The sequence below is a fragment of the Ochotona curzoniae genome, unplaced genomic scaffold, assembly GCF_017591425.1.
Source record: "Ochotona curzoniae isolate NIBS_2020 unplaced genomic scaffold, NIBS_Ocur_1.0 scaffold_3890, whole genome shotgun sequence".
Classification (NCBI taxonomy): Eukaryota; Metazoa; Chordata; class Mammalia; order Lagomorpha; family Ochotonidae; genus Ochotona; species Ochotona curzoniae.
The window spans coordinates 18,691,321-18,718,685 of NW_024467115.1; the positions used below are offsets into that span (position 1 = coordinate 18,691,321).

Below are 27,365 nucleotides of genomic sequence, written 5' to 3' on the forward strand. Positions count from 1 at the left end.
GAAACAACCAGGTGGCCATCTGGAAAGATGAAATGCAGTTAAGTCTCTGCTTCACAGCTTAAAACAAAATAAATTCCAGATGGAACGAATCTTTACATATGAAAAATGAAGTCACAAAATATTTAGAAAATGATTGGTAAATATATTTCAATTAAGAAAAAAAAGGCCTTTCTAAATATGATAAGAGCTCAAAAGCCAAAATTCAATTAACGGTTCTGCTTTTTTGCTTAGAGGTGAGTATTTTTCTAGCAATTAAGATGCCTGAGTCCCATGCTAGAGTCACTGGGTTTGATTCCTGGCTCCAGCCACTACTTCCAGCTTTTTGCTAATGAAGACCCAGGTAGGCAGAGACCAGGACTCCAGCGGGATTTCTGCCATCCATGTGGGAGACTTGGATTGTGGTTCCAGCACTCTTAGACCCAGTCCTGGCCGCTATAAGCTTCTGGAGACAGAACTAGTAAATCAAAACACTCTCTCTCTCTCTCACTCTTTCTCTCTCTTACTTTCTCTACTCTCCCCTTTCTTTCTGAAATTCTGTTTGGAAAATGAAATTTACAAAGTTAAGAGTCAATTTTCACATATTAATGCATATCTATCTATTTACCTATTTATCTGTGTATATGTATAACTGCAATTCATACAACACTAGGGCTAATTTCCCTGTGCAGAAGCAGCTTTCATACCTTGATTAAAATACTAACACCCACAAGAAAAGGCAGTAAGAAGAAAAATCACAAACTATTTTTGCAGTTACAGAAATAGAAGTGGAAAAAAGTTCTTTAAAACTGGAGGTATGGGGCTCAGTGCAGTACTCTAGTAGCTAAAGTCCCCCCCTTACACCCAGCTAGGATCCATTATGACCATCGGTTTGTATGCCGGCTGCTCCACTTCCCATCCAGCTCCCTGCTTATTACCTGGGAAAGCAGTCAAGGATGGCCCAAAGTCTTGGAACCCTGTACCCATGTGGGAGACCCAGAAGAAGCTCCAGGCTCCTGGCTTTGGACTGGCTCAGCTCTGGCCACTGCAGGCCACTTTGGGAATGAGCCAAGAGATGGAAGATCTTCCTCTCTGTCTCTCCTCCTCTTTGTATATCTGCCTATCCAATAAAAACAAAATAATTCTTTAAAAAGAAAAAACTGAAGGGATGTTCAAGTTCACTTACGTCGAGATAAATAAACAGTAAAGTACACTGAGATGTTATTTTCACCTCTGGGGAGCAGCGCCTCTACAGCACAGCTCAGAGGGACAATGGACACGTTGGCGCTCTCTGTTCAACTTTAAACACAAAGGTCTTTCAATCCTGTAAAGGTGCTTATAAGAACATGTGTCAGGACCATAACTCCTTCCGAAGGACTATGCTAGTGTAACACTACAGGGACAATCAGTTGGGGGATGGGAATTCCAGACCCAATGGAATTGTACCATAAAATTCTAAATAAATTTAAAAAGACACATCTCACAGAGATATATTTATATGTGAGAAGCAGTTTTTCCAAACTTACCATTGACCCATAGGGCAAAAGACCAACGCAGACTAAATGTCTGTCAGTACAGCTGTACCACGGAATGCTGAAAAATAATCAAGGACAAGAGTTGTGTGGGTAGCTCCAAGCTAGTTTTAAGTCGATAACTATGTAAAAATCTAAATGCCATTGCTGATTAGAAAGGAGAGTCATTGGTGCTAGAACTCAGTTCTCTTGCAGTAAGGACTACGCATGGAGCAAATGTCATGCGGCTGACAAGACCGCGGAGGATGACGGGTGATGTGTCTTTTGTGACTGGGGATCTTTTGTTCCTTTGGGTGGCTTTTCAAGGAACAGAAGGACAGAGTGAGAGCGCCAGTGTGGATTCCAAGACAGACAATGGGCTAAGTAACTGTGGAGAAATTTATAATTTCTAATTTACAGCTCTTCCTTTAAAACCTGTGAGAGAGAATGCAACACAAGCAAGGGGTCGGTGTGACTTCCCGACTTCTCCCTGTATCACTGGAACCAGCCAGCCCAGGGATCCGGGGTTGTGCAACATGTCGATTTGGCCCTTCTAACTCCCTGATCCTTGGAAAACATCTTGCAATCCAAAGCAAGCCAGATCCTTGTGACAGAACCTTTCCTTCAACAAACTGAAACTCAGCAAGCTACAGCCTTAGCAGTTGTTGAAGGGCATGTGGCAACATCACAATTGAGTTCGAGAAAGGAAATGAAGGCAGAGTTCTTATCTATTTAAAACAGCTTGGGGAAAGAAAATGGGCAAAGGGTAATTACAGCACCCGACTTGGCATCTGGCCTGGAAAAAGAAGTTAGTATTTCTTTTCTTGCAAAAAATTGTCAGGAAACTTAAAACTATAATCCTTGCTTAAGAGTTGTAGGAAATTTTTTCAACTCTATATCCCATGGTTGTTGAAATGTATGAATTATTTGGCCCTTGCAACTCTTCCATAAAACACACACACACACACATACACACACACACACACTTATTCATTTTTCTAATGGAAGGGGAAGTTACACAGGATTAAGGTTCTGAAGAATTTTCAAAACAACGTAAAGACCCGAATCTGGTGTCTTATCTGACCTCTAAATTCTGGTTCTCTTGGTTTGGTCTTGACTGTTTTTATCTAGTGGAAGAAATCCTGGTTGGTAAAAACACACTGGTATTTCCTAGAGACACTCTGATGGGCGAGGGTTGGTTGTTATTTGTTTTTGCTTTCATCTTTTAGTAAGTTCCCATGGTAGCCTGGTGGACTGTGGTCTTTTGGGCAGTCAGGGAACTTGGGTTTTACTTCTGTTCTTTAAGTTTCATTCACTCGTTTTGTGTTCCTATGCTTATCAGTTCATTGCCCTGGGACCCAATGTTTTCAGAAGGAAGAAATTCAAGGAGAAAAGTTGTGTTGAATCCGATAAATCTGTATGAAGAATTGAGCTGTGTAAAGCATATGGAGGCATTCTGGTTGAAATAGAGAGAGATCGTGGGGCTCTCATTTTCCATCTGCCCTGCATGGTCTTGATCTTCATTTTACCTCCAAAAAACTCCAGGATTTCTATGCTTAACAGTGAGGCTCTTGAGCCTTGGTAACCTCTAAGCCCTTGTTAAGTACTAACATTCCATAGTCCTGTATTTTTTCAAAACCTAAGCCAAGATATAAAGGAATTCCTGAACTCCTTTGCAAAATAAAGATAATATCTTCTTCCCTCAAATGTGGAAAACAATCATGAAACGCCTTTTCAGTTTGATTAACTCTAAATAAATCTTTTTTTAAAAAACCATGCCCTGTCAATAAAATGAGCAAATATTAACACTGACAAGCGCTTACTATATGCCAATAACTTTTCTGAGAACACCACAGCTATTGATTTATTTACTTCTTGTAAACTATTGCTATCTTTATTTTTCAAACATAGAAGTGAAGCAGAGCAAAAAGTAACTTGCCTGAGTTTTCTGTAACTGACAGGTGGCAAGAATGAGCTCTGAACACAAACACTCTGCACTCCAATTTCTGTGTGAGCCGGTGTCCACTGGGGGCTGCAAAAACTCATGGAAAACTGGCTCATTGGGTAATCAGAATTTTCCACTAATTTTTGAAGTGCCCTTACATTATTAATTCATATACAGTTTTCTTCATGGAATCAAAAAAGGATAAAATAAAAGAACCAATGTTTCCAAATCTGCCATTTTACCATTGAGCACAGTAAGGCAAACTTTTAATCATCATTTCAGCTCAGCTGAAAATTGCATCATATTTCCCAAGGTTTCTCACAGTGATTTCTGTTAACATTTGTAATTTAAGTATGACTTTTTTAAGAAAGCATTGTCTCAGATAAAAGCTTTCAGGCTTGGAAACATGATCCGTGGTTAGAAGGTTGTTGATATTTTGTGATGCTGAGTTTTTCACTCCATTCCTCTGATGTTTCTCTAGAAAAGCTCTTTGCACACACAGCAGTATCCAGAGTTCTGCAGGGACCATTTTGGTATCATAAAGGAAACTACTGCAGCTAGGAAATCTAAGACTCATTTCCTAGTCTGCGGATTTCTAAATAATTATAGTTAAAATGCCAAGGTCAAGAATTTTTCAGAAACCGAAGCACTGTGTTTTTTTCCTGAAGTTCAGAGCCATGAGTACACAGAAATTAAGTTCTTTCATAAACTTTATTTTTTTAAATCACATGTTTACTCAAGTCTGGGTATTAAGTATCATTGAGAGTCAAGGCAAGACTAACTGGTTCCACCAAAGAATCCAACCATAAATGCTTTAAAGTTCAAGGCATTTCTCCCTGTAAACTCCTTCAACGCTGCAATACAGTACCTTGAGACATTTTGGGGATGAGGGGTGGGGAGGGACTTTGGTAAGATATCACGAACATCACTTGTTTCAAGAGAAAATTACATTTTGTTCTAGACACGAAGCACAGTACTGATTTGTTTTCTCCGGACACAGACTTGGTGGATTTATTATCACGTGAAAACTCAGGAACCCCCATCCCTGGTCCTGCAAAGCACATGCTACAACTATGACAACTATTAACTTTTTCTTCAAATTTTCTAAACACTCTCTAGCACACGCTAGAAATCAGCTAAGGTAAAAGTGCTTACCGAGACGGACAAAGCGACAAAAAAAAAAAAAATTAAATGCACAGAAGTGCATTCTGGAGCTTCCAAATATTTTGTAGGGGAAGAGATCCAAGATCTTTAAGAGCAACAGGCGAAGCTGCAGAGGGTGGCTGCACCCCTGCCTCGTTCGGGCTATCAGAAAGAGAGCAGTGAGAGGTCGGCTCTGCGTCAAGGACACACAACCTCATTTAGAGCGAGACTGTTTTCATCCGTCTAAGGTTCGATCAGCATTCGCACTGGTGTGTTTGGGAGCTTAACACTGAACAGCGGTACATGTTGCTCTCTTTTCCTGGTCTCTGTTCCCTAATCTAGCTTTGAAACGAATTCGTTGAATCATTGAACTAGATTGACCTAACACCAAGCTCAGAAAACTGTGTTGATTGTTTGGACTCCCAAAAGACTATTTCCTCAATTTTAGAACACACTTTTATACCTTTTCACATATTCAGCATGATTCATTTAATTTTTTTCTGTGAAACAATTTAAAAGCCAGGAAATTGCATGAACAGATTGTCATTGCCTGAGTGCTGGCAAACTTAGAATTGGACGTAGAGAAGATACCTCTTCATCACTCACTCAGCAGTTTCATTTGTCTGAAAATAAATGCTCGTTTAGGGAGTATGTGCCACATGTCAGTCATGCCCCTGGGCGGTGGGGGGGGGATGCAAATGGAAACAATCATAGACAGGACTTCTGCTCTCAGAGTTTCATTCTAGAAGGGGAAGATGGTAATCAATGATCAGACCAGCATATAAAAAACTGTGCCTTGTGATGTGTGATACAAAGAAACACAGGGCAGAGTCGGGAGGGGGAGCCAGGAACGTGTCTCAGATTGGCACTGTGAACAGAAAACTGAATGCTGACCAACCGGGAGGGCAGCACTGCAGAGAAAACAGAACGTGCCGGGCCCAAAGCAAATGGCAGCAAGCTCTCTCTCTGTTGACTTATTTGCATTTTGATACTAACAAGAAGTTAAATTTAGCTAAAATGTGGATTCCTATTTGCCTGTCATTATTTATCTTTTTATTACTATTATTATTGTGAAGACAGATTTCCAGAGAGAATGAGAGACAGATAGAAGCATCTTCTTTTCCCTGTTTCATTCCCCAAGTAGCCGCAATTGCCGGAGCTAACCTGATCTGAACTCAGGAGCCAGGACCCTCTTCCGTGTCTCCCACGCATGTGCAGGGTTTCAAGACACTGGGCCATCCTCTACTGCTTTCCCAGGCTTCAGGCAGGGAGCTGGAAAGGAACTGGAACAGCTGGGACGTGAACCAGTACCCATATAGCATCCTAGCACATGCAAGGTGAATACTTTAACCGTTAGGCTACCGCGCCAGCCCCCTATTTGTTTTTCAAAAGGTACTTCGTGCTAGAGCTCCAAAAGCAAAGCACCAAGCAAAGGTGTACAGAAGCCCACCAAGGGAAGCAGCTTGACACTTGACAAATGATTGCCGCCTCTGCCTCATCATTTTTGTATCAGCAAGAACCAAAGCCAATTTTGGTTCCCCACATAGAGAGAAAGCCATTTAAATGCAACATGAAGCTATAGGCCAGTCTCTCCGATTAAAGGCTTAGACAGATGCTCGATTCCTTTGGAAACTAAGAATACTGTTGCTGAGCAGCACAATCAAGGACTACCTCTCAATTTGCAGTGGGCCCGTGTGTGAAGGACTGGCTAATATCACAGTTGATCTTAAAAATCTAAGGCAGCCCCAAGAGCTGTTAGTGAACAATCTATCTGATCTCTGTCCTGCATAGTTGGCAGATCAGAAGAGCCATAAAGATTGAAGGAGTCCTAAATTCCAGCTTGGATGGTGTCAGAGGAGAAGACATTACTAACTGTAGGCCGCGCGTCAAGAAGGATGACCGGTACCTTTAATACCAGGAGCTTGTCTCCTCCCACCCATCTGGCAACCAAATCCAGGCTGTGCAACTCCTGCCTTGGGTTTCTGAGAAGCATGGAAATCCAGCAGCTCCTTCTGCAGTCTGCCAAGGGGTTTGGAATTTCCACCAGTGAGCTCCAGGGAGCCCTGGCTTCAACAGCAAAGCCTTCTCAAGAAACACAACATGCCATTGGTTTGGAAAGAATGAACATGAACTACCTGAGTAGCTATTCCCAGTAAATAAGCCCGCTGAGAGAACAAAAGCTGCACTTCTCTTTCCAAGGTCATGGGCAAAGGGACTGGAGTGGCACAGCGGTGGGGTTATGGAGATCCCAAACTGTAGTCCAGGGAAGGGACAAATGAAAAAAGAAGAAGAAGAAGAGTATCAAAGGCAGCTTTGCACCATGGCTGTTTGTACTTTCCAAATTCCAGGGACTTGTCCAGCGTGCGGCTAAAACCAACACTGCACATCAGCTGGTTCCTAATAACACCCATCTCAGGGCTTTTTGTCAGTGCTCATATTTGGTCATTAAGAGCAGCCTCCACAGAACCAGAAATGAAAACAGGAATTAAATATACATATCCTGATGTAAAGTGAAATTACATATTTTGCCAAGCGTCTCGGCCAACTATTGACAGGAAATTAAAGCAGAATTCACAAGGGCAGTGAATTTGCTGACAAGCTTTAGATTTCAGCATTCTACTCTTCCAGGCAAACCGGAGCAAGGGGAGTTGTACTTGGCATTGAATCAACTCCTCTCAATCAGGAAGAGGTTCTTTGTTCCCGCTGCGAGTGACTCACTGGGTACTTCAAACGCCCCTCCACCCTGGTGGGTCTTGCTATATCCATTCAACACAGATAACACCTGTGAAGTGTCTCAAGTCCCCAGACAGAATTTCATATTCATAAGGTGGTGAAATCAATGACAGCAATACTCCAGTTCTGGTACAATAGAGTCTACACAGGGCTTCAATTGTGCTCTTAGAACCAGCCCTCCTAGGAGGTTTGTAAGCGAAACACTGCTGTTTTGCAATCTCAAAACTCGGTAAAATTTGAAGCAGGATTCAAAGCCACCACCTCAGAACCAAATAGCATACTGACATAATGCCATTTCAAGATATGCTGAATACACATCTGCCTAGTCAATAGAACACAATATTATGATTATATAGGATTTGGCTCCTGAACTTACGCAAATGTATAAACCCCAAAGTTGGAAGCGAACAGTACTAAGAGTGTGGAAACAGCACAGTTAGGGTGTTTTGCATTTGTACCTAGTGTCAAGTGCTCAGGTCTCGGGTTGGGGGGAGTATGCCCTCAGAAGGTAGTTCTCAACGGAAAGGCTGGGATGGAAAGCCCAGCAGGCCCAGCTGCCCCGCCATTCCTCCCAGCTTCCCCTGTGATCATTCCTCTGCACCCATCAACTCCTCCATTATCATTTGAAGCCCTCATCAAGGCTAAAACCACACAGAGTGGATATCAGACATGAATCTTCAAAATCATGAGCTGAGATAAACCTCTTATTCCTTCACAAGTAGCTTATCTCAGGGATCTTGCTGGAATACCGAAATATTGACAAATACAGAGGGCAGTCACAGAATGCATACAAAACTTGCCATCTATGATGCCATGCACAGGAATTCTGTACTCTCTGAGAAAGGCATTGCCAATGATTCTTGATTAAGAAGCTACTGATGGAGCCCAGCATGATAACCTAGTGGCTAAATCCTCACCTTGCATCAGGATTCTATATGGGTACCGGTTCATATCCTGGCTGCTCCACTTCCCCTCCAGCTCCCTGCTTGTAGCCTGGCAAAGCAGTAGAGGATGGTCCAAGGCCTTTGGGCCCTGCACCCACATGGGAGATCCAGAAGAAGCTCCTGACTCCTGGTTTCATATCAACTCAGCTCCAGCCATTGCAGCCATTTGGGAAGTGAACCAGTGGACAGAAGACCTTTCCCTCTGTCTCTCCTCCTCTCTGCATAAATCTGACTGTCCAAAAAAGACAAAAAAAAACCAAAAAAAACTCTTTGGGAAAAAAGAAGAAGGAGGAGGAGGAGGGGAAGAAGACTACTGGTAGGGCTGGTGTTGTGGCATAACAGGTAAAGTTGTGGCCTGTGGTGTCAGTATCCCGTATGGGCACTGGATTACCTCCCAGCTGCCTGACTTTCTGCCAAGCTCCCTGCGAATGCATTGGGGAAACAGCAGAGGATGGTTTGGGTTCTTGAGCCCCAGCACCCATGTTGGAAGCCCAGAAGAAGCTCCTGGCTCCTGGCTTCAGATCATCCCAGTCCTGGCCATTTCGAAATAACCAGTGGATGGAAGATCTCTCTTTCTCTCTAATTCTGCCTTTACATATATCTGTGTTGTTATTATTTTTTAAGAAATTACTGAACTGCATCCAATTCTAGCTTGATCTCACTGATTTTACTTGATTCTCTCTAATCAGGCTTCTCCTGGTCCCCACTCTGTTGGGATGCACATCTCATCCGTCTTGTGGTATAAGCACATGAGTCGCAGAGACCCATGATGCTGTTTAACTGCAAGAGGGCTTGGTGCTTGTCGTGTGCAGCTCATGACATGGGGCTGACAGCAGGTGCAGTAAGCATGGCGCACCTCTTAGGGGCTCGCCAAAACACTCTGCACAACTGGAAGTGGCTTGTTTTTTTTTTCAGGACAACTGGGTTTTTTTGTTTTTCTTTTTCCTAGGTGTCCACAAGAGATTAACAAATATTCCTTCCTCCCAGCTGACCTCCACCCGTATTGGCAAGATCTACTGCAGGAATCAGATCCCTCTCAAGCCTCATGGGTACTTGATCTCTCTTTGGATCCAATTCAGTGAACAAATGCCCAGCATTCTGTATCCCTCCTTCGCATCAGGAACCATTTCCACACATTTCTCTTCTATCCTTTCCTGTCTGCTTTCTCTCACCAAGAAAATTCTTATTGGTCTTGTTGGTGTGTTAATAGCAAAGGGAAAATGTAAGTGTGATGGCCAACAGGGCCCCCCCACCCCCAGTCTAGGAAGCAGAAAGAACTGTTAAGACATGGGAAGGGCAGGACAAAGCATCCGTTCTTTCAGACACAGATCAGCCCTCAGCATGTCGTGGGCTCACTAGCTCAGGGGTTGAGTTACAGTGAAAGCAGGGCATCGCGACAGAGGGCTTTGGACCACTCCCACCTCTGACAGCCTTGTCGCAAATCCTGGCAGGCAAAATGGCAAACAGCAATGTCAGGACGATCGGAAGCGGCAGGTATGAACATGGCCTTTCGGGCTTGTTATTCCTTATTACATTCCTCGAGCATCAAACCAGGGAGTAAGATGTGAGCCAGAAGGTGGTAATTTAAGCTGCACGAGGAAAGACAGGGTTGGAGCCAGACAGAGATGAGAGACAGAGCTGGTCTATTTTTGTTTACCAAGGAGCGCCAGGGCAGAGTGCTCTGGGGATTAAAGCTTTGTAAAGCATGCTGTTTGATATATTTTTTTAAGTCATCCCAGCAAGTCTGGAAGGTTTCCTGAAGGCATATCCAAGGTCCTCCTGCCACCAAGCCCCTACGCGGCCCGAGTCCATATCTGCCCAAGTGGTGTGTCTGTGAGGCTGGGTACCCACTGGGACCTCGAGACTTAAAATCTCATGGCAACTTTCTTGAGACAGGTAAGACAGACCTCACTCCAGCAGTGTCTGGTACTTCCATGGTTGTATAGACTCTTATCAAATGTGTTCAGCCTCTTAAACTCCATGCCAAAGTGTCAGTTAATAGTAGCTACTATGGCTGTCCGTTATTTGAGTGTTATGGCCAAAGGCAACTGGGAATGAGGATAAATGATTCCAGGAGATGCAGAGGTGGAGGGAATTCCATCCATCACTTTGGGAAGACTAGAACCAGGGACAGGTGCTGGACATGGAGATCAAGGCCTGCATAGGATGCCCACTTCCTGGCTAAGACACATTCCAGGAAGCAGAAAGCAGAGCTCAAGTGCCTGAGTCCCTGCCACCCCTGTGGGAACTATGGACTGAGTTCCGGGCTCCAGGCTTCAGTCAAGTCCAGCCCCAGCACTTGGGAAATGGACCAATGGATGGAAATTCTCTCTTTTCCCTCTACCTACTTTTACTTTTCAAATAAAATTAAAACAAACAAATACTGAAGCATTTTTAATACACCCATTCCCATTTATGGGGGGAGGGGTTAAACAAAGAGTAGGGCTGCTCTGTTAATGGTGGCCTCCACTGAGTCTGCCTTAGCCAGAACAGTGGTGCACTCCACAAGGCAGCCAGTCTGCTGGGGAAACGAGCACACCTTTCTGATTTGGAACTTGCCATTCACAGGCAAGTACTCTCAAAGATACAGCTAAAGAATACGACCATTGGGGTCTACTTCAGCCATCTTGGAACTGGGCCAAGGGGTTCAGGTACTGCATGCATGGAAGGCAGCAAAGCACCCTAACTCCTCCCAGCCACCACACACATACACAACCACACAACCACCGTCCCTACCCCCAGCCCTTTGCCTCGGGCTCAGGCTCCTCCACCGCCCAGGGGAACACCTGTTTCAAGTGACGCATAGGCCTGGGGAAGCCTGCAGTGCCACATGGTGACAGGCAGTAGCAAGGAGGAAGAACCAGGGGGCCTCGCCCTGAGGGGTGGGGGAAAGGGGAGTAATTAGGGCAGCCAGAAGCGCCTGGAATGAATCCAGGGCCAGAGGGCCACAGGTGAGTTCTACACCAAAGCTTGCTCGGTGTCTGTAGTGAAGAAGGGGAAAAGAAGCCAGTGTGGGTAGGGAGGGGTAGGATGCTTGTTCTGGTCCTTAATTTTGTCGAACAGTGGCCTTGCCCGGGCTAGTCCAGGGCCATGGCGAGGACTCCTGTCCGCCCTGGCCAAGAGGATCCAGTGTGTGTGTGTGTGTGTGTGTGTGTACCACAAAAGGGGAAATAGCAGTGCCTGCTTCGTTTTCTTGAAATCCCTGCAGAGGCTCCAGCTCAGGGCTCTCCCTTTAGGGGGCGCATCACGTGCCCAAGCCAAACTTTTCAAACCCAGCGCAGGTCCGGGATTGGGTAGGGTGATTTTTCGGGTTTTCTTGCTCTTTTTTTTCCCCCCTTCGCCTTCTCCACAAGCTGATGATTTTCTGCAGAAAAACGGCTGAAAAAAAAAAAAAAAAAGAACCGATTTCATTTCCAGTTCCCATCACCGCGATTTCCACATGGATGTGACGTCGCATCCCCGCTTCCGAAATGCCCAGGTGACTCACGCCGGGGACACCCCGCGGGGCGGGGCGCCCGCGTGTCAGAGCGGGGCTGCCCCCTGGCGGCCGCGGCCGGACCTGCGAGCGGGGCGGGCCGGCGGGCGGGGTCACGTGACTGGAAAGTCCCTGTGGAAATCCCCCCCCCCCCCACCGGCTGTCGCGCTAAAACTGAAAGGGGCGAAAGGAAACTGCGCAGTCTGCAACCTTCGCAGCCGAGCTCCGGGAGTTGGGAGCGCGCGGGGGCGGAGCGGTGAGCACAGCCGCCAGGAGATATCACACCCCCGGGGCCCGGTGAGCCAGCGTGAGAGCCCAGGCGTCCATGGGACGCCTCCCCGGCTCGACCCTCTCGTGCGGCGCGCGCCTGCGCTGACCGGCCTTGGGCAGCTCGGACACGGAGCCCTGGACAGGATCGCGCTGCTGGCACAGGTAAACGACCCGCCGCGCCTCCCCGCGCTGCCGGTGCACGGGCTCCCCGCGCTGCCGGTGCACGGGCTCCCCGCGGGCCGGGGCTGCGGGATCGCGTCAGGCACCGACTGCCCGCCGGACCGCTCTCTCCTGCTTCTTTGGTTCTTTGCAGCGACCCCGGAGGGAGGTCCCTGGCTCGTTTTGTGCGCACTGCAGGGAGGTGACAGCCAGCTCTTGCTCTCCAGTAGTGCAGAGAACTCGAGCTGCAGCCTCCTGACCGAGGGTCGACCCTGGCGACCGCTGCTCTGGGGGTCGGGGGGTGCTTGCTCGTTGTTGCTCCTGCTTCAACTCAAACGCTGCATGTACTTGGCCACGTAGGCTTTGCACAGGCGCTGCGGCGGCTTCTTCCTAGACCGTGCAGAACTAGCCAATGCGGGGCGAAATGTCCCAGGGGCCAGCTTGCCCAGGCGCTGGAAGAGGGCTGAGCTGGAGGAGGGTGGGTTCAGGGCATGCAAGGTGTCTTCCTTCGGTGGCAGCGTTCAAAGACAAGCGTGCGTGGACAAGTGGCTGGTTGATTTGCCTGGCAGGGTGTGAGGAGGGATTCCACTCAAGCAATGCTGTGCGGCTCCCTACCACACACTCGAACTGTCTTGTCAGCCCGGGTCGTCCCACATCCTGCCACCTGGCTTCGCAGGAAAGCAGTGGTATTAGTTAAGGAAGGAGCTTAGCGCTTTTTGAGCTGCCTTTGTTTTGAGTTCCCGCTGCCTCTCATCTTTCCTTGGAAAGCCAGTCTGGTCAAGTGGCTCCAGGGAGAAGGGTTTGCCAATGACAGTCATTGGGACCCCAAGCCTAAAACACCGGCTTGTGGAGCGCCCTGCCAGCACTCCACTCTGATTCTGAAACATGTTGCCTGGATGTTTCTGCGATTCTTTGAACACTTTCTAAATTTTGAAAGCTTTGCCTCTCAACAGTCACAAGAAGGATTTGTTGACAAATCATATATTTCCACATGGCAGACAAAAATACACATATATGTGGCTGCCCGGATTGGAAAACTAAGATGAGAATGGAAAGACTCTGAGTGGTGAATAAGTTCAATAGAAGAATCTTGATGCTAGCAACCCCGGCCAAAAAGTGGGGGTAAGGGACAGGATAGTATGAGTTTTCAATAGGATGGTGAGGTAACAGGAGTAGAGATTAAAGGGAAAGGATTGTATTGCCTTTTTTGTTTTTTGGGTTTTTTTTTTTTTTGGCATGGAAGGGCATTCTAAATGTGTCAGGTAGTTGTATTCTATAATCTCCAATGTGGAGAGGTGGAGGAAATGGAAGGCTGAGCTGAAGGAGTTTCAGGTGCAGGTTGTGCAGACTGAAGCTGTGAATGAGCATACGCTGGTTCTGGAAGGCTGGCTTTCCAAGTCTTGCAGCTGCTTCAATAGCTCTCTTGTAGATCTTGGCTTCATGGTCTTGAGGTCCAGATGGCAGGTAGAAGAAAGGCAGAGCAAGGTACCACCTGCTTTGTTAAAAAAAAAATCTCCCTGCTGCCAGTCTGTATTATCTAAGGCTGGCAGGCTCTGTAGGTGCAGGTGTGTTGTTGCGGGACTGGAGCAGGGCAGGTGTTGGAAGACCTGGCTTCCAAGTAGGGCCATCCCTCAATGGCTGTGTGGGCTGAACAGACCCTATACCTCTATTGCCTTAGCTGCAGACTGAGGCAGCTGTGGGAATTCAGGGAGGGCAAGACGTTCACTCTGGATTCTTAGCTCCAGCCTCAAGCACAGTGTTAGTCTTCAGTGGTGACCAGCAGCACTTGTTAGCTGGCTTCATGGGTGGATGGATGGACAGGTAGATGGATGGATGGATGGATGGATAGATGGATAGATGGATGGATAGATGGATGGATGGATGGATGGATGGATGGATGGACAGGTGGATGGATAGATGGATGGATAAATGGATAAATGGATAAAGGGGTGGGTACAAGAGACTTCACTATGCCTTAGAGGAGACATGTGCTTAGTATTTCTGTCCCTTCGTGTTCTGTGATTTTGCCTAAATCCACCTGCAGGAAGGAATCCCTGATAGCGATTCCACTCAGCAATCTGATAAATAAACCCAATCCAGAATGACAGCCATATGTTGACTGCCATCTGACAACATCTGGCCCTCACCCTTTCTCCTTCCAGTGGGCGTAAGAATTCAGACCACTTTATCCGTGGCTTTAAGGATGCCTAGAGATACCCAGAACTTGTTGCCCTGGCAAATAACACAATTCAGGACTGGGATTGACAACTCTTAGGAAACTTCCCAGGGAGTCTTAATGCTCTGACATCATCTCCATGCCCCTGGAAATTTGTCCTTCCTGAGGGCCAGGGATAAGAGCTGACTCTCTGCGCAGCACTGCTCTGGAGCAGTCCCAAGATTATTCAGAGCATTGCACACTGTTGGCATGGGCAATTGATGCCAGGCTTTGCCCTCCGTCCTCTTTCATTTGCTCTAGTACCCTCCTAGCTCAAACTGTTCTTCCTTGTCTGCATCCGTGTTTTCATTTCTTCCACCAGGTGATGCTCCTGGGCGATTTTAGTTGAAAAGCAGGATGGAAGTGCCTGCATGTGAGTGTAGGTACTTACATGATGGGATACGGATGCTTGGCAGCTGCATTGATTTTACTATATGTGCTGCCGAAGCGAGCACAGGCAGCTGCATCAAAATGGTTATGCTCCCGTGTCCATTGCTGCATGTATAGAATCTACTGGTCCTCTGTCTCTTGGATATTGTCAAGTTCAATGACCAGATTCTGAAGAAAGCTCTTAAAATAGCAAAGATTCTTATTGTATAGAAACTTTTTTTTTCTTGGTTACAAAATGTTGGGCTTCATCATACTATGGTGATTATCCTAAGACTCATAAATACACCATCAGGACTTGCCTTTGGGGCTGTAGAGGAAGCCCCAATCAAGCAATCGAGGTGATAGCATTGATTGCAGGATTTGTCATAAAATATGTACTGTTCTTCTAGCGTAAGGAGGTAGTGCTGTAAAGGTAAGACAAGGCATGTCCAGGAGCAAGGGTTGCCTGGTGGTGGTCTTAGGGAGGGAGCTTTGGACTTGTCAAGTCTGCCTCCTGCCCTTGAGTGTATTGCTCTGCTCCTGAATCACCCAGGTTGCTCCTGTCATGACGCTCTTGTGGGATGGGAGTTGACACAGGTTTTTGGGGGCAGACCCTATCACTGATGGACAGACTGGGCTCCCTGGAGGATATTACTGAAAATGTGGGTTATCCCCCTGCCCTGCTCCTTCTCAGCATCCCCTCCCTGCCTGCCTTCTCTTGTTTAGACTAATCTGCGATCATGATGTAATTTAGAACAGTCCAGTGTGAGTTAATCTCTGGGGCCAGCTAGTATCCTAGGAATCCGAGGTGACTAAGATCTAGGGCCTACAGATTAGGGTAATGAGGAGATCAAACAGTGGGGTTTCCTGCACACAGGTCTATATGAGCAGCATCAAAGGCAGGCTAACGGATTGGGTTCTTTCCTTCCTCCTCTTCAGGTGTTGTAGAGCACCATGGCTGAACAACTACTTCCTCAGGCTTTATATTTGAGCAACATGCGGAAAGCTGTGAAGATAAGAGAGAGAACCCCGGAAGATATTTTTAAGCCTACCAATGGGATCATTCATCACTTTAAAACCATGCACCGCTACACGCTGGAAATGTTCAGAACTTGTCAGTTTTGTCCACAGTTCCGGGAGATCATCCACAAAGCACTCATTGACAGAAATACCCAGGCTTCACTGGAAAGCCAGAAGAAGCTTAACTGGTGTCGAGAAGTCCGCAAACTGGTGGCTCTGAAAACCAATGGTGAGTGGGTCCTGTCAGTCTGCTGCTCCCTGGGGATTGGCTCCTGGGGGCTGCTCCTTGTTCCTGAAGTTTCGGTAGCATTAGTCCAAACCTAAGTGTCTTGGGACCATAGACCCCCATGATTCAGAATGTCTCTGAAAGCAAACTTGTTCTGTCAATGTTTTTCTTAATGTTTTCCAACTATATTGTTAGAGTGCAATGTGCATTAAGGCGGGGAGGGGGACGATTCTAAATGCCCTGCTCCATTGGGTGATTTATGTTTCTAATTCTTGCAGTGATACTATTCCCGGGGTCAGTAGTGGAAACATTTAAAGGCTTTTAAAGGTTCAAAAGCAAGGTGTGGTGTGCATTGCTATTCCTCATTCTTTTCAGCAGATGCTGTGGTATCTTTAGATTTGTTGAATGAATTGGTGGCATTTGCGGGTTCACCAGCCAGTGGTCATTGAGGATCCAAAGGGCTGTGTTTGTCCCATCCTTCCTTAGCTTCTATTTGCCCTTGGCTCCAATATATGAAATACAAGACAGTTGAGATTTTCATTGTGAATTCTAGACATCTGTTGCATAACTTTGAGGGATTTCTAGCCACTGAATTTCTTCCCAGTAGTCCCTCTTCAACAGGTGCTCTTTCCCAGTCAAAACTTTATTTATTTATTTATTTATTTATTTATTTATTAGTGATTTCCATTGAGCAGGAATCCATGTGTCAAAGACATCTAAGCCTGCTATTTTAATGAGACATAAAGGTCATCTTTTTTGGGATGCAGACAATTAGTATAAGAATTATTATAAGTAGATTGTTTTAGGATTTAGTAGAAGCTGGAATCTTAGGTCCTTAAATCAGTGGCAGTCTTAAACTGTCCTGATCAATACCATAAACCCAAGAGCAGAAAATCTTTGTTGACAGTGATCACAATAAGAGCATTAATTAATTTAATCGGCTGTTTTTGACTTGGATCGCCTAGAGTGATTGGTGGACGTGTTTTGCTTCATTTTGATTCAGGGGCTTTTGTATATTCCCTGAACATCTTGCCTATATTTATGAAGCTTAGACTCTTAGAAGCGTAGGTAGAAAGAAAATGGGGGATAGCAATTGTCTACTTTGTTCTTGGCGTTAAATCAAGTGATGAATAGGAGTAGGTAATTATGTTAAGTCCTCATCAAGGGGCTTATATACCTGACAGTTTGTGGTTTTTAACCCTCTTCCACTGTGTTACAAAAAAAAGGGGGAGATGACGTTGGGAGAGTGAGTTGGAAACACAAACACTGCCAAGTTAGAAATGAGGTGGGAAGGAGAAAATGCTATTATCATTCACTGGATTAACTAACATTTTCTATATTTCCTTGTTTTAAATCAAAGAATGCATAGTAGACATTCAGTTTGCAAGCATCTTTTAATTAAATCATCAAGGATCTATGCTTAAAATCACTATCAAAGAAAATGCATTTTGATAATATTTTTCTGGAAAATGTGGGTTTTTTTAAGGCTCACAATCCTTTTATTTTACATTCTCCAAAAATTCCTTGAAATTCCAAAAATAGGAAGGAAAGTTACTTAAGGGAGGACAGAAATGACTTTCCTTCTCTGATTTTATTGGAACCTTTTTCTTTCTCTCTTTCTTTTCCTTTCTTTCTTTCTTTCTTTCTTTCTTTCTTTCTTTCTTTCTTTCTTTCTTTCTCTCTACTTTCTTTTTTTTTCTTTCTTTCTTATGTTTTTTTTTTCCCTTGCAGTCCTTCCCCCTATAGGAGAGGTCTTCAAAAAGTCAGTGGTCTGTTTGGGGAGGGGGTGATTCACAAGTTTTCATTTGAGGATATGAGATTGTGGTGAATGAGGAAGGGAGTAGGTGGCATAAAATTGAAACTTCATGTGAACAATTCCAGCGTCTATTGGCTGCAGCGATTTCACTTATATAATGAGTAGCCTTATTCCAGCTCACCCTGGCCACGCCTCCTTGGAAAGTCCAGGGTGCAGTTGGCAGTTTAAATATCTACACACCAGAACAAAAAGTACAATAGCTGTTGCTCAACTGCTAGTCAAATAACTTAGCACTGGGGAATTCCAGATGTTACTTAGGGAATTTCATACTGGTGCATCTCAATAAAGAACTGAAAGTAAGCACATGAAGAAGAAGAAGAAAAAAAAGCCTTATCTTTGCTCTAGATTTTGCAAAGGGGAAATTTCAACAGAATGCAATCATTGCCACACTTTTGCCAAGACACAGGGCTTGAGCCATCTCTTGTATTCATTGTTTGAATTCTTTACTTAGCGAGCTTTCCTAAGTGGGTAAAATTGAAGGGGTTCTGACTGGCTGCAGACATGTTTATTTGGGTTTTTGGCTGATTTTGGTTTTTTAGTATAGCTTTACTATAATTTCAATTTGCTTAAAATTTCAATTAACTTTATTGCCCGGCCTAGTAAGTAATCTCAGAAAACAGTTCATTCTGTTTATTAAAAAGCAAAAAAACCCATTTTGCACTCCTTACAGTAGGTTCAGGAGTTAACATTTTTGGTATTGAACATTCCCCTCGAAGTGTTTGTTATAGGGTGAAGGGGTGGCTGAGAAAAGGTGCAGTCAATTGAATATGTGTCTTAACCTGGAAAAATCATAAGTTAGAGGAATAAAAGTAGACCTTTATCTTCAAATGCCTGTCCTAAACAATGAATTTAGAAAAACATCACACATAGACATCCCAGTTACTGCTGAACTTTTGAAAAGCACTTTGCATTTGATCATGAGCAGGGTCACCTAATGCACTCCTAAGGCAAGAATTTCTGATGGGCCATGGGTGAGCCCCTCTTTACACCCCAGAGGAAACTCCCAGAAGCCTAGGCTGAAGTGGGATGGCCAAGTCACTTAGCCCTGAGTCATCGCCAGAGTCCAGGACACCCAGCTTCCTGCTTTGTGCCTGCTGTGGCTTATATTCTGCCTTCAAGCTAGGAGAGCAGTTGCACCAGGACCTCAGCCAGTCCATCCAGCACTGTTGGAGAGGAATGGGTCTGTGGAGAGGACACTGTAGTACCCTCCCCTCACAAAAAAGAACACCCATACAACTTGAGGAATTTGCCCCCAAGGTGGACTAAAGGAGGGAGAGCAGAGCCAGGTGGAGCGGACCAGCGTCCCCTCCATCTCCCTCGCCTCTCATCATTCATGGGGCGGAAGAATGAGAATTATTGCCACTGTAAGGCTCATCGCCCTGGGAAATGTTATCAGTTGGCCCCTGACAAGTAGGGCTGGTTTATCCAGAAACCCTTTGCTGGACCTTGCATGCAGATTCCTTAACTTGGCCTCCCTGTCCTCGCCTTTGGTTGCAGGTGATGGGAACTGCCTCATGCATGCTGCGTGCCAGTACATGTGGGGTGTGCAAGACACAGACTTGGTCCTGAGGAAGGCACTCTTCAGCACTCTCAAGGAGACAGACACGCGCAACTTCAAATTCCGCTGGCAACTGGAGTCCCTGAAATCCCAGGAATTTGTAGAAACGGGGCTTTGCTACGACACTCGGGTATGCTGTATTCTACCTTAAAGCTTTGGGTGGGATCCTGGGCAGGTCCCTCCTCCCCCAAAGAACAGGTGATTTAAAGAAGTCATGCGGATTCGGGCTTAGCAATGCTTGCTCAGTGGAAAGCACTGGAAACCTCCTGGAGGAACGACGGAGGGTTTTGACACTGCTGGGCTTGGGGACGGCAGGGTCCCAGCTGCAGGACTCTTCATTTGGGGGCGGGTCTTTGTCTCTCAGTGTCCTTGCCTTTCCATCCTCTTCTGAGCTGGCCAGTCAAATAAAGACACGTGCCTATCATTCTTGGCCACAGGAGTGGAATTTTTACATACATCCAGATGATGAGCTTCAGTGTTATATGCCAGGAGGGATTTTTCTATTGTTGTTTGAAAGCAGGTGCTGGTCTTAGCCTCCCCCACTTTTGAGTTTGCCTCTGTAGTGGAAAAAAAAAAAAGTAAAGGAAGAAAACCAGAACGGGGAGGAAGGGTAATCATTTGAATGATTTCAAGAAAGGGGGAAATAAGCCATGTTACCTAAATGAATAACTGCAGAGTGAGGTCACGGTGACGTGGAAAAGTCAGATGTGCTCAGTCTTTTTTTTTTTTTCCCCACTGCCCTGCTCCTCTTAGAACTGGGATGATGAGTGGGACAGCCTCATCAAAATGGCCTCGACAGACACAGCAGTGGCCCGAGGTGGACTTCAGTACCACTCACTGGAAGAAATACACATATTCGTCCTGTGCAACATCCTCCGAAGGCCCATCATTGTCATTTCAGGTGAGCTGCGTGCCGGCCACCCCCGCCTGCTTCCGTGCCTTAATGCCGCGATGTCTCGGCCCCAAGGAAAGACCCACAGAAGCACAGTTAGAGGTGATAACCCATGTGCCAAGTGGGAGTTCCTGCAAGTCACCTGAGGGCCTTCCTGTTCTTTCTCTTTCTTGAAACAGACAAAATGCTGAGAAGCTTGGAATCGGGCTCCAATTTTGCCCCTCTGAAAGTGGGCGGGATTTATTTGCCTCTCCACTGGCCTGCTCAGGAGTGCTACAGATACCCGATCGTGCTCGGCTACGACAGCCAACACTTTGTACCCCTGGTGACCCTAAAGGACAGCGGACCTGGTAAGAAAACTGAGCGCCAGTTTCCAGATGTGGAAGATTCTGGAAGATTCCAGATTTGGAAAGATTAGGGCTAGGTCTTCTGCTGCTTGCTGGGGTATATTGTTCTTAGTAATAGGAATGTGATAGAGTGATCATGATGTTCCCATATCTCTGGGGTCTGACTTGTCAGTCCATCCACTGCAAGCAGGAAATAGATACGCATACATAGTGCTACTGCTGTTAGCACTGGTACATGAATGATGGATTAAGGCACATGTAATGCCTAGCAGGGTGGCTGACGTTGTCTTGGATTATTGGATAGCAGACACCCAGCTGTAAGTGCATCACTTTTTTCATCCCATCTTTACGACATCCCTGTGAGAGGCAGGCATCTTGGTGCGGGGGGTGGGGTTGGGGGAGGGGACTCCCAGAGGTAAATCTACTGAGCCTCAAGTGACATGCTAGTGACAGAACTGGAATTTGGACTCGGGCCAGTGTAATTCTGCAGAGTGGAAAACAAGGCACCCACTCCCTCCAGGCTGCTGTCTAATGGGTGAGCTTCCAGGCAGCAGGGTGCCTTAAGCTGGTTATGATCTCATGCTTTTTATTTTCCTGGTTTTGATTTAACTACAGTGAGACAATACTTTTCTAGTCTTTGTCCTTTCTCAAGCTGTCATCATTGATTGCTTGACCTTGTCTGGAATATTTTACTTATGTTCTATTTCTCCTTTCCTCCTCTCATGCCCCAGAAATCCGAGCTGTTCCACTCGTTAACAGAGAGCGAGGAAGATTTGAAGACTTGAAGGTTCACTTTTTGACAGATCCTGAAAACGACATGAAGGAAAGGCTCTTGAAAGAGTACCTGATGGTGATGGAGATCCCAGTGCAGGGCTGGGACCACGGCACGACTCACCTGATCAATGCTGCCAAGTAAGCAGTTTCTGCTTAGCGTGCCTCTTCGCCAACTTTGAGTTCTTTTTTTTTTTTTTTTACCTGCATATGTGGCATTTTGGCAAGGACAGACCCAGAATGGGCGATAGAATTTGTTCGTGGGATTGTCTGTGATTTTGCCACTTGGAAATGAGGTGAAAGCCTCAGAGTACACATGGAATGGATGTGAAATCTTTAAGCCCGGCACAGGAAATTGCAGTGTGGGCGGAAGAGGGTCAGTGTCTCAAAGTAAAGATGTGCCAGTCGCAGTCCTAAAAGGTAAAATGGCCCGTGGGCATGTCTGCCACTTGGTTCCCCATGGCTGTGAACTCTGGGAGAGGTTAGACACAAGTTTTAAAATGAATCATGATGAAGCAGAGGGCAGGAAGCCACCACAGTGGTTTGTACTGTGGAGTGGACTAGTCCCTAATGAATGGCTTGGGTCCTGTCTCACTAAAGGCATTTGACTGCCGGGAAGTTAGAAAGTTGAAGTGTAGAAGTGAAATTTCTTCTCGAGAAGTCATATTCGGGTGGAGAGGCAACCCGAGCACAGCCCTTTCCTTGCAATTATCTGCGATTTCCCAGGTGGTGGATCTAACAGTCACCTCTGGCGTGTGCTTCTGTATGTCATCTCATACGCTTCCCTTTCCACCTGCAGGTTGGATGAAGCTAACTTGCCAAAGGAAATCAATCTGGTCGACGATTACTTTGAACTTGTCCAGCATGAGTACAAGAAATGGCAGGAAAACAGTGACCAGGGGAGGAGGGAGGTGCATGGCCAGAAGCCCTTGGAGCCCTCCAGACCACAGCTTTCCCTCATGGATGTAAAATGTGAAACGCCCAACTGTCCTTTCTTCATGTCTGTGAACACACAGCCTTTGTGCCACGAATGTTCTGAGAGGCGGGCAAAGAACCACAACAAACTCCCCCAGCAGTTCAATTGCAAGCCCGGCCCAGAGGGGCTCCCGGGCATGGCGCTCGGGACTTCTCGGCGAGAGACCTGTGAATCCTTGGCCTTGCACCCCGAGGAGTCAGCTGGGGGACCCCATTCAGCCCCACCGACAGCCCCCAGCCTTTTTCTGTTCAGCGAGACCACAGCTATGAAGTGCAGGAGCCCTGGCTGCCCCTTCACCCTGAACGTGCAGCACAATGGATTCTGCGAGCGTTGCCATACTGCGCGGCAGCTCAACACTGCTGCGCACTCAGCCGGAGGCGACCCGAGGCATTTAGACCCCGGTAAGTGCCGAGCTTGCCTCCAGGACGTTACCAGGACGTTTAATGGGATCTGCAGTACTTGCTTCAAAAGGACTACAGCAGAGCCCTCCTTCAGCCTCAGTACCAGCATCCCTCCCTCCTGTCACCAGCGCTCCAAGTCAGACCCTTCGCAGCTCATCCAGAGTGTCTCCCCACATTCTTGCCGCAGAGCTGGGAAAGACCCTTCCTCCGGCTGCCTGCCCCCAGCTGCACGGACTCCTGCGGACAGGACCGGCACTAGCAAGTGCAGAAAAGCCGGCTGCACGTATTTCGGGACTCCAGAAAATAAGGGCTTTTGCACGCTCTGTTTCATCGAGTACAGAGAGAACAAACGTGAGTGCAGAGATTGGTTTCCTAAGCCAAAAAGCAGCCACCCTCCCCAAGGGGGTTTATAGCAGCACAGGGGCTCCATCCAGGGAATCAGGTGCAATAGGCGGAGCCCAGCCTGCTTTTAACAGCGGCTTGCAGCCCAGGATGTGCAGAATGGCTCTGCCAGCCACCAGAAGGCAGGAGGTACTGCTTGTGTGATGGGATCAGCTGTGAGGCACCTGTCGCATTTGCAAAGGGCAATAGTGCCCTGCAGCTGGAGTTGAGGGCATTGGTTTTCCGAGCATCATTCTGTGTCTGGCATACGCAAGAGCATTTCAGCTAGACTTCTTTTCGCAGCAGAAATCGGGCAGTTGCGAAGAGTAGCAATGGGAGTGGGAGCATCTTCACTGAGCTAAGGAAACACTTGGGGTTTTGGCCATCTGTTTCTGAAAGAAGGAGGCGTGGTACATATCTGTTGTGTGTCCTGTAACTGTCACCAGCCAGTGCTCCTCGTGTGAACTGAGCAAGTTAGAAAAGCAGGCTGTTTCAGTAATAGTATTTCTGTTGAATCTAGAAGTGGTATTCTGGGCAGCACTCCCCTCTTCTGTGTTTGGAATCCACTTCATTTCTCTAGCATAGGCACCTCTGTGTCCGCGGAGTGACGCCTTCATTGTGCTCATCAGCCTGAACTTTCTTATAGATTTTGTGGCACCCTCGGGGAAAAGCAGCGCCACAGCCTCCAGGTTCCAGAACACCATGCCCTGCCTAGGGAGAGAGTGTGGCACCCTTGGAAGCACCACGTTTGAAGGCTACTGTCAGAAGTGTTTCATCGAAGCCCAGACTCAGAGATTTCATGAAGCAAAAAGAACTGAAGAGCAACTGGTGAGCCATGGTCATGGGTCTTCCCCCAGCAGGCATCAGGTCTCCCTTGCTGGAGCAGTTCCTCCTGACTGTGACATGCAGGCGTTCTCCCCACGGGTTTTGTGTCCCCATGATAAGGGTTATTTAAGAAAATCCTGGGGTCAGTATTGTAGTACCACATGTTTAGCCACCTCCTGGGCTGCTGGCATCCCAAATATAAATACCTGTTCATGTCTCAACTGTTCTGCTCCACTTCCAATTCAACTCCCTGCTAATGCACTGGGAAAGCAGCAGAGGATGGCCAAAGTCCCTAGGCCCTTGCCACCCATGTGGGAGACCAGGCTGGAAGTCTTAATCTCCTGGCATTAGCCCAGCCTGGCCCCAGTCCTTGCAACCATTTTGGCAGTGAACCAGTGCATGGAATGTATTTCTGTCTGTGTCTGTCACTCTCTATGTGTGTAATACTTAAAAAAAAAAAAAAAAGCCTGTAGGAAGATCCAAGGGGGGCAGGGAACCTTCTCTGTGATTTCCCAGGTTGGAAATACTTTCGCATTTATTTTAGAAAACAAATAAAAATCAGTCATGAATAAAACTTCTTCAAATTTCCAAAAAGTCAGGTAGTCATTTGAGACTTGTTGCAGCTGCAGTAGAGATGCCAACATCTCAAAGACTGACTTCTTAAATAATCCCTTATCATGGAGAGTGAAAACGTGGAACATCCTAGGGGTCCCTGCTTAGCTGGGGTCCCTCAGAGCAAGCTGGCAGATCACTGCAGAGCAGTGGGGAAATGTCTAAATTAGTACAGCTCTTCCTTATTTTGGACAGAAGAAAGCTGGGCCAAGGGTACAGGCCTTTGCCCTGCCCTCCCTGGACTTAGAAGGGAAACACCTAGTTCAGACTGCACCTGTTGGTAGACCCCTGTCCATGTGCAGAATACACCACGTCCAGTGAGTTCTCACCCTACCCTCCTTAAAAAATGCAAGCCACAGCTGTGTCTCTTTGTGCCACCCAGAGAGCCAGTCAGTGCAGAGACGTGCCGCGCGCCACCACGCAGAGCAACTCCAGGCCCAAGTGTGCCCGCTCTTCCTGCAAGAACATCCTGGCTTGCCGTAGCGAGGAACTCTGCATGGAGTGCCAGCACCTCAGCCAGCGTGTGAGCCCAGGTGCCCACCGTGGGGAGCTCGCACCTGAAGAACCACCCAAGCAGCGCTGCCGGGCGCCTGCCTGCGATCACTTTGGCAATGCCAAGTGTAACGGTTACTGCAATGAGTGCTTTCAGTTCAAGCAGTTGTATGGCTAACTAGAAGGGGGCTGGCCAGCCACCACCGCTGCCAATGCCAACATGGTGCTACACTCCAGACCTCCAGATCCCATTGGAGGGGCAGTGCCTGCGACAGGGAACTCAAATGTGTCTTTGAGCAGGAGAGGAGAGAGAAGCTCTTGGTCCTAGCCACAGTGTGCTCAGGTTTGGAAGCCAGGGAATCCCAGGGGTCCCTACAAAGCAGAGTCCGGTGATTGGCAATACCCGAGACAAAAAGGAGCTGGGGCTTCACCTCCCATCCCACCACGCAGAAGGCTAGGAGCGTTTTTGGACTTGCACCGTGTGCTTCAAGACTGGATGCTGCCCACCAGGGCTGCCTGATCACCTAGGCAAGAAAATGGAGTGGTCACGCAGGCAGACGGGTCGAGAGATCCAGAGAGAGCCATGCCACCTGCACCTGCCCTGCCGGGGTGAAGCCGATGCCCCGGGGGTGCAAGGGTCCTCCTCCAGAAGCTCAGGGAAATGACTGTGCTGGGAATGTGTCAGGAGTTCATGGCATCCCCATCAGCCACGTGCCCTCCTTCTCTGCAAGCTAGTGACAGGAGGCCAGGGAGGACTGCGACTGGGCTGCTGACACTGATGCCATTCCTATAGAACGAAAACAAGCTGCTCTTTACCATATGCACCTTTGACAAAGAACGTTTTAGGGAGAAGATGTGGAACTTTCTTGGTTTTCATGGTCTGCTGGAAAGGTTGGCTTGAACCTGTGTGTGTGTCAAACTGTGTACATTAATAATACACCCTTATATTATGTATGAGGGATTTTGCCTATTATTATTTTGAATCATTGCCCTAGAGGTGTAAGTTGGAAAACTGAATAATAATAACCTATTTTCTGGTTGTTGCTGGGGCACTACCTGTTGTACACAGCTTCTGTATGCTTTTTTTTTTTAAAGGAGTATCCCAGTTGTGTCTGTGTAGTCCACTTTATTTATTTTATTACAGACATTAAGGTTATTTAAATGAAGCCGTTTTTTGAACTCTGGAGAAAACTCTGCAGTATCTCCTTTAAGATGACTGTTTTGCTTTGCTCATGTTCTGGACTCGGCGACACGAGCCTCTTCCATCCCCCTCTGCTCACCACCTCCCTTGGAAAGAAGGAATTGTATCCATAGTGCATCCACTAGATTCTCATGCCTCTTGCTGTGATTCGATAAGAAGGTGCCCTGTTCTGGACAGGTGCTTCTGAGTATCCTACCTCCTTGGAGATAACATAGGCAAGAAGTGAGGATGAGAGAGGGAGGGCGTTCACAGGGCAGTGGTGACTTTCTGGCGTGGTTTCATTGGCTGTGCTGACACAGTGTCCTGGGCTTCCTAGCAGGGACCTTGGGTCAAGCCTTCGGCCAGAGAAACCCAGGCAGAAGCCAGGGGAAGAGCAGGTATCTTTCTGCCATTAGCCTGCAGGCTCTCTGTGCTCTGTGTTGCTGTCATTTTAGCCAGAAAAGAAAAACGTAGGGGCATGTGTTTCCCCCAGTAGTAAAGGCTGCCAATTTGGGGGTCTAGACTCATCACCTCAAAATATCTGTTATCTATAACTCTACATAGCCTTTCGTTGTGTTATCTGCCATGCCCATTCCCTGACGTGACTCTTTATAATTTCTTTCTAAAGATGTCAAATAAACCTCAATGTTTTTATTTAGTCCTTTCAAAGTCAGTAGACTAATATTTTGTGTCTATCAACATTTTCTTTCGTAATGTGAAAATGTGGAATTATTTATACTTATTATAGAGAATATTTGAAATTTGCACATTTAGCTGTCCTTTATACTTTGTTGGATTTCTTCATTTTTTCCTAAATAAATGTAACTTTTCACAAGAGTCAATATTGCAGAATAAATTATTTAAGAATTAATTTTGCTGTGTTCTGTTGATGACTGCTGAAAGAAAAAGATTCAAATATTCAAACTGCTTTCCAAATAACTGTGCTTTGATGTATCTTTGAACAACATATACTGTCATCATCCATGGAACAGTAAGGTTGCTTCTAAAAAATAATACAACTACATGAGAAATAGGGCTGTGCTGTGACTTGGAAGTAGAGTCCCCTCAACAGTTTATATACTGAGGCACAGTCTCCAATGTCATAGTACTGAAAGGTAAGGAACTACA

The 27,365-nt window shown here is 46.6% G+C and overlaps 1 protein-coding gene across 2 annotated transcripts; it reads left to right on the top strand.

Moving 5' to 3' along the window:
• Nucleotides 1–11,963: 11,963 nt before the first annotated feature.
• On the top strand, nucleotides 11,964–27,108 carry TNFAIP3 (TNF alpha induced protein 3). Of its 2 annotated transcripts, XM_040965240.1 has the most exons (9): nucleotides 11,964–12,159; nucleotides 15,680–15,989; nucleotides 19,300–19,490; nucleotides 20,114–20,261; nucleotides 20,432–20,602; nucleotides 21,331–21,511; nucleotides 22,170–23,098; nucleotides 23,775–23,956; nucleotides 24,948–27,108. In XM_040965240.1, exons 2-9 carry the CDS (start codon nucleotides 15,695–15,697, stop codon nucleotides 25,233–25,235), a joined length of 2,385 nt encoding a protein of 794 aa, XP_040821174.1. In that variant the 5' UTR covers nucleotides 11,964–12,159; nucleotides 15,680–15,694; the 3' UTR covers nucleotides 25,236–27,108. The 2 variants fall into 2 exon arrangements, with proteins under 2 accessions (XP_040821174.1, XP_040821175.1); XM_040965241.1 differs by lacking the exon at nucleotides 11,964–12,159 and having other exon boundaries at nucleotides 14,079–15,989.
• Nucleotides 27,109–27,365: the final 257 nt, after the last annotated feature.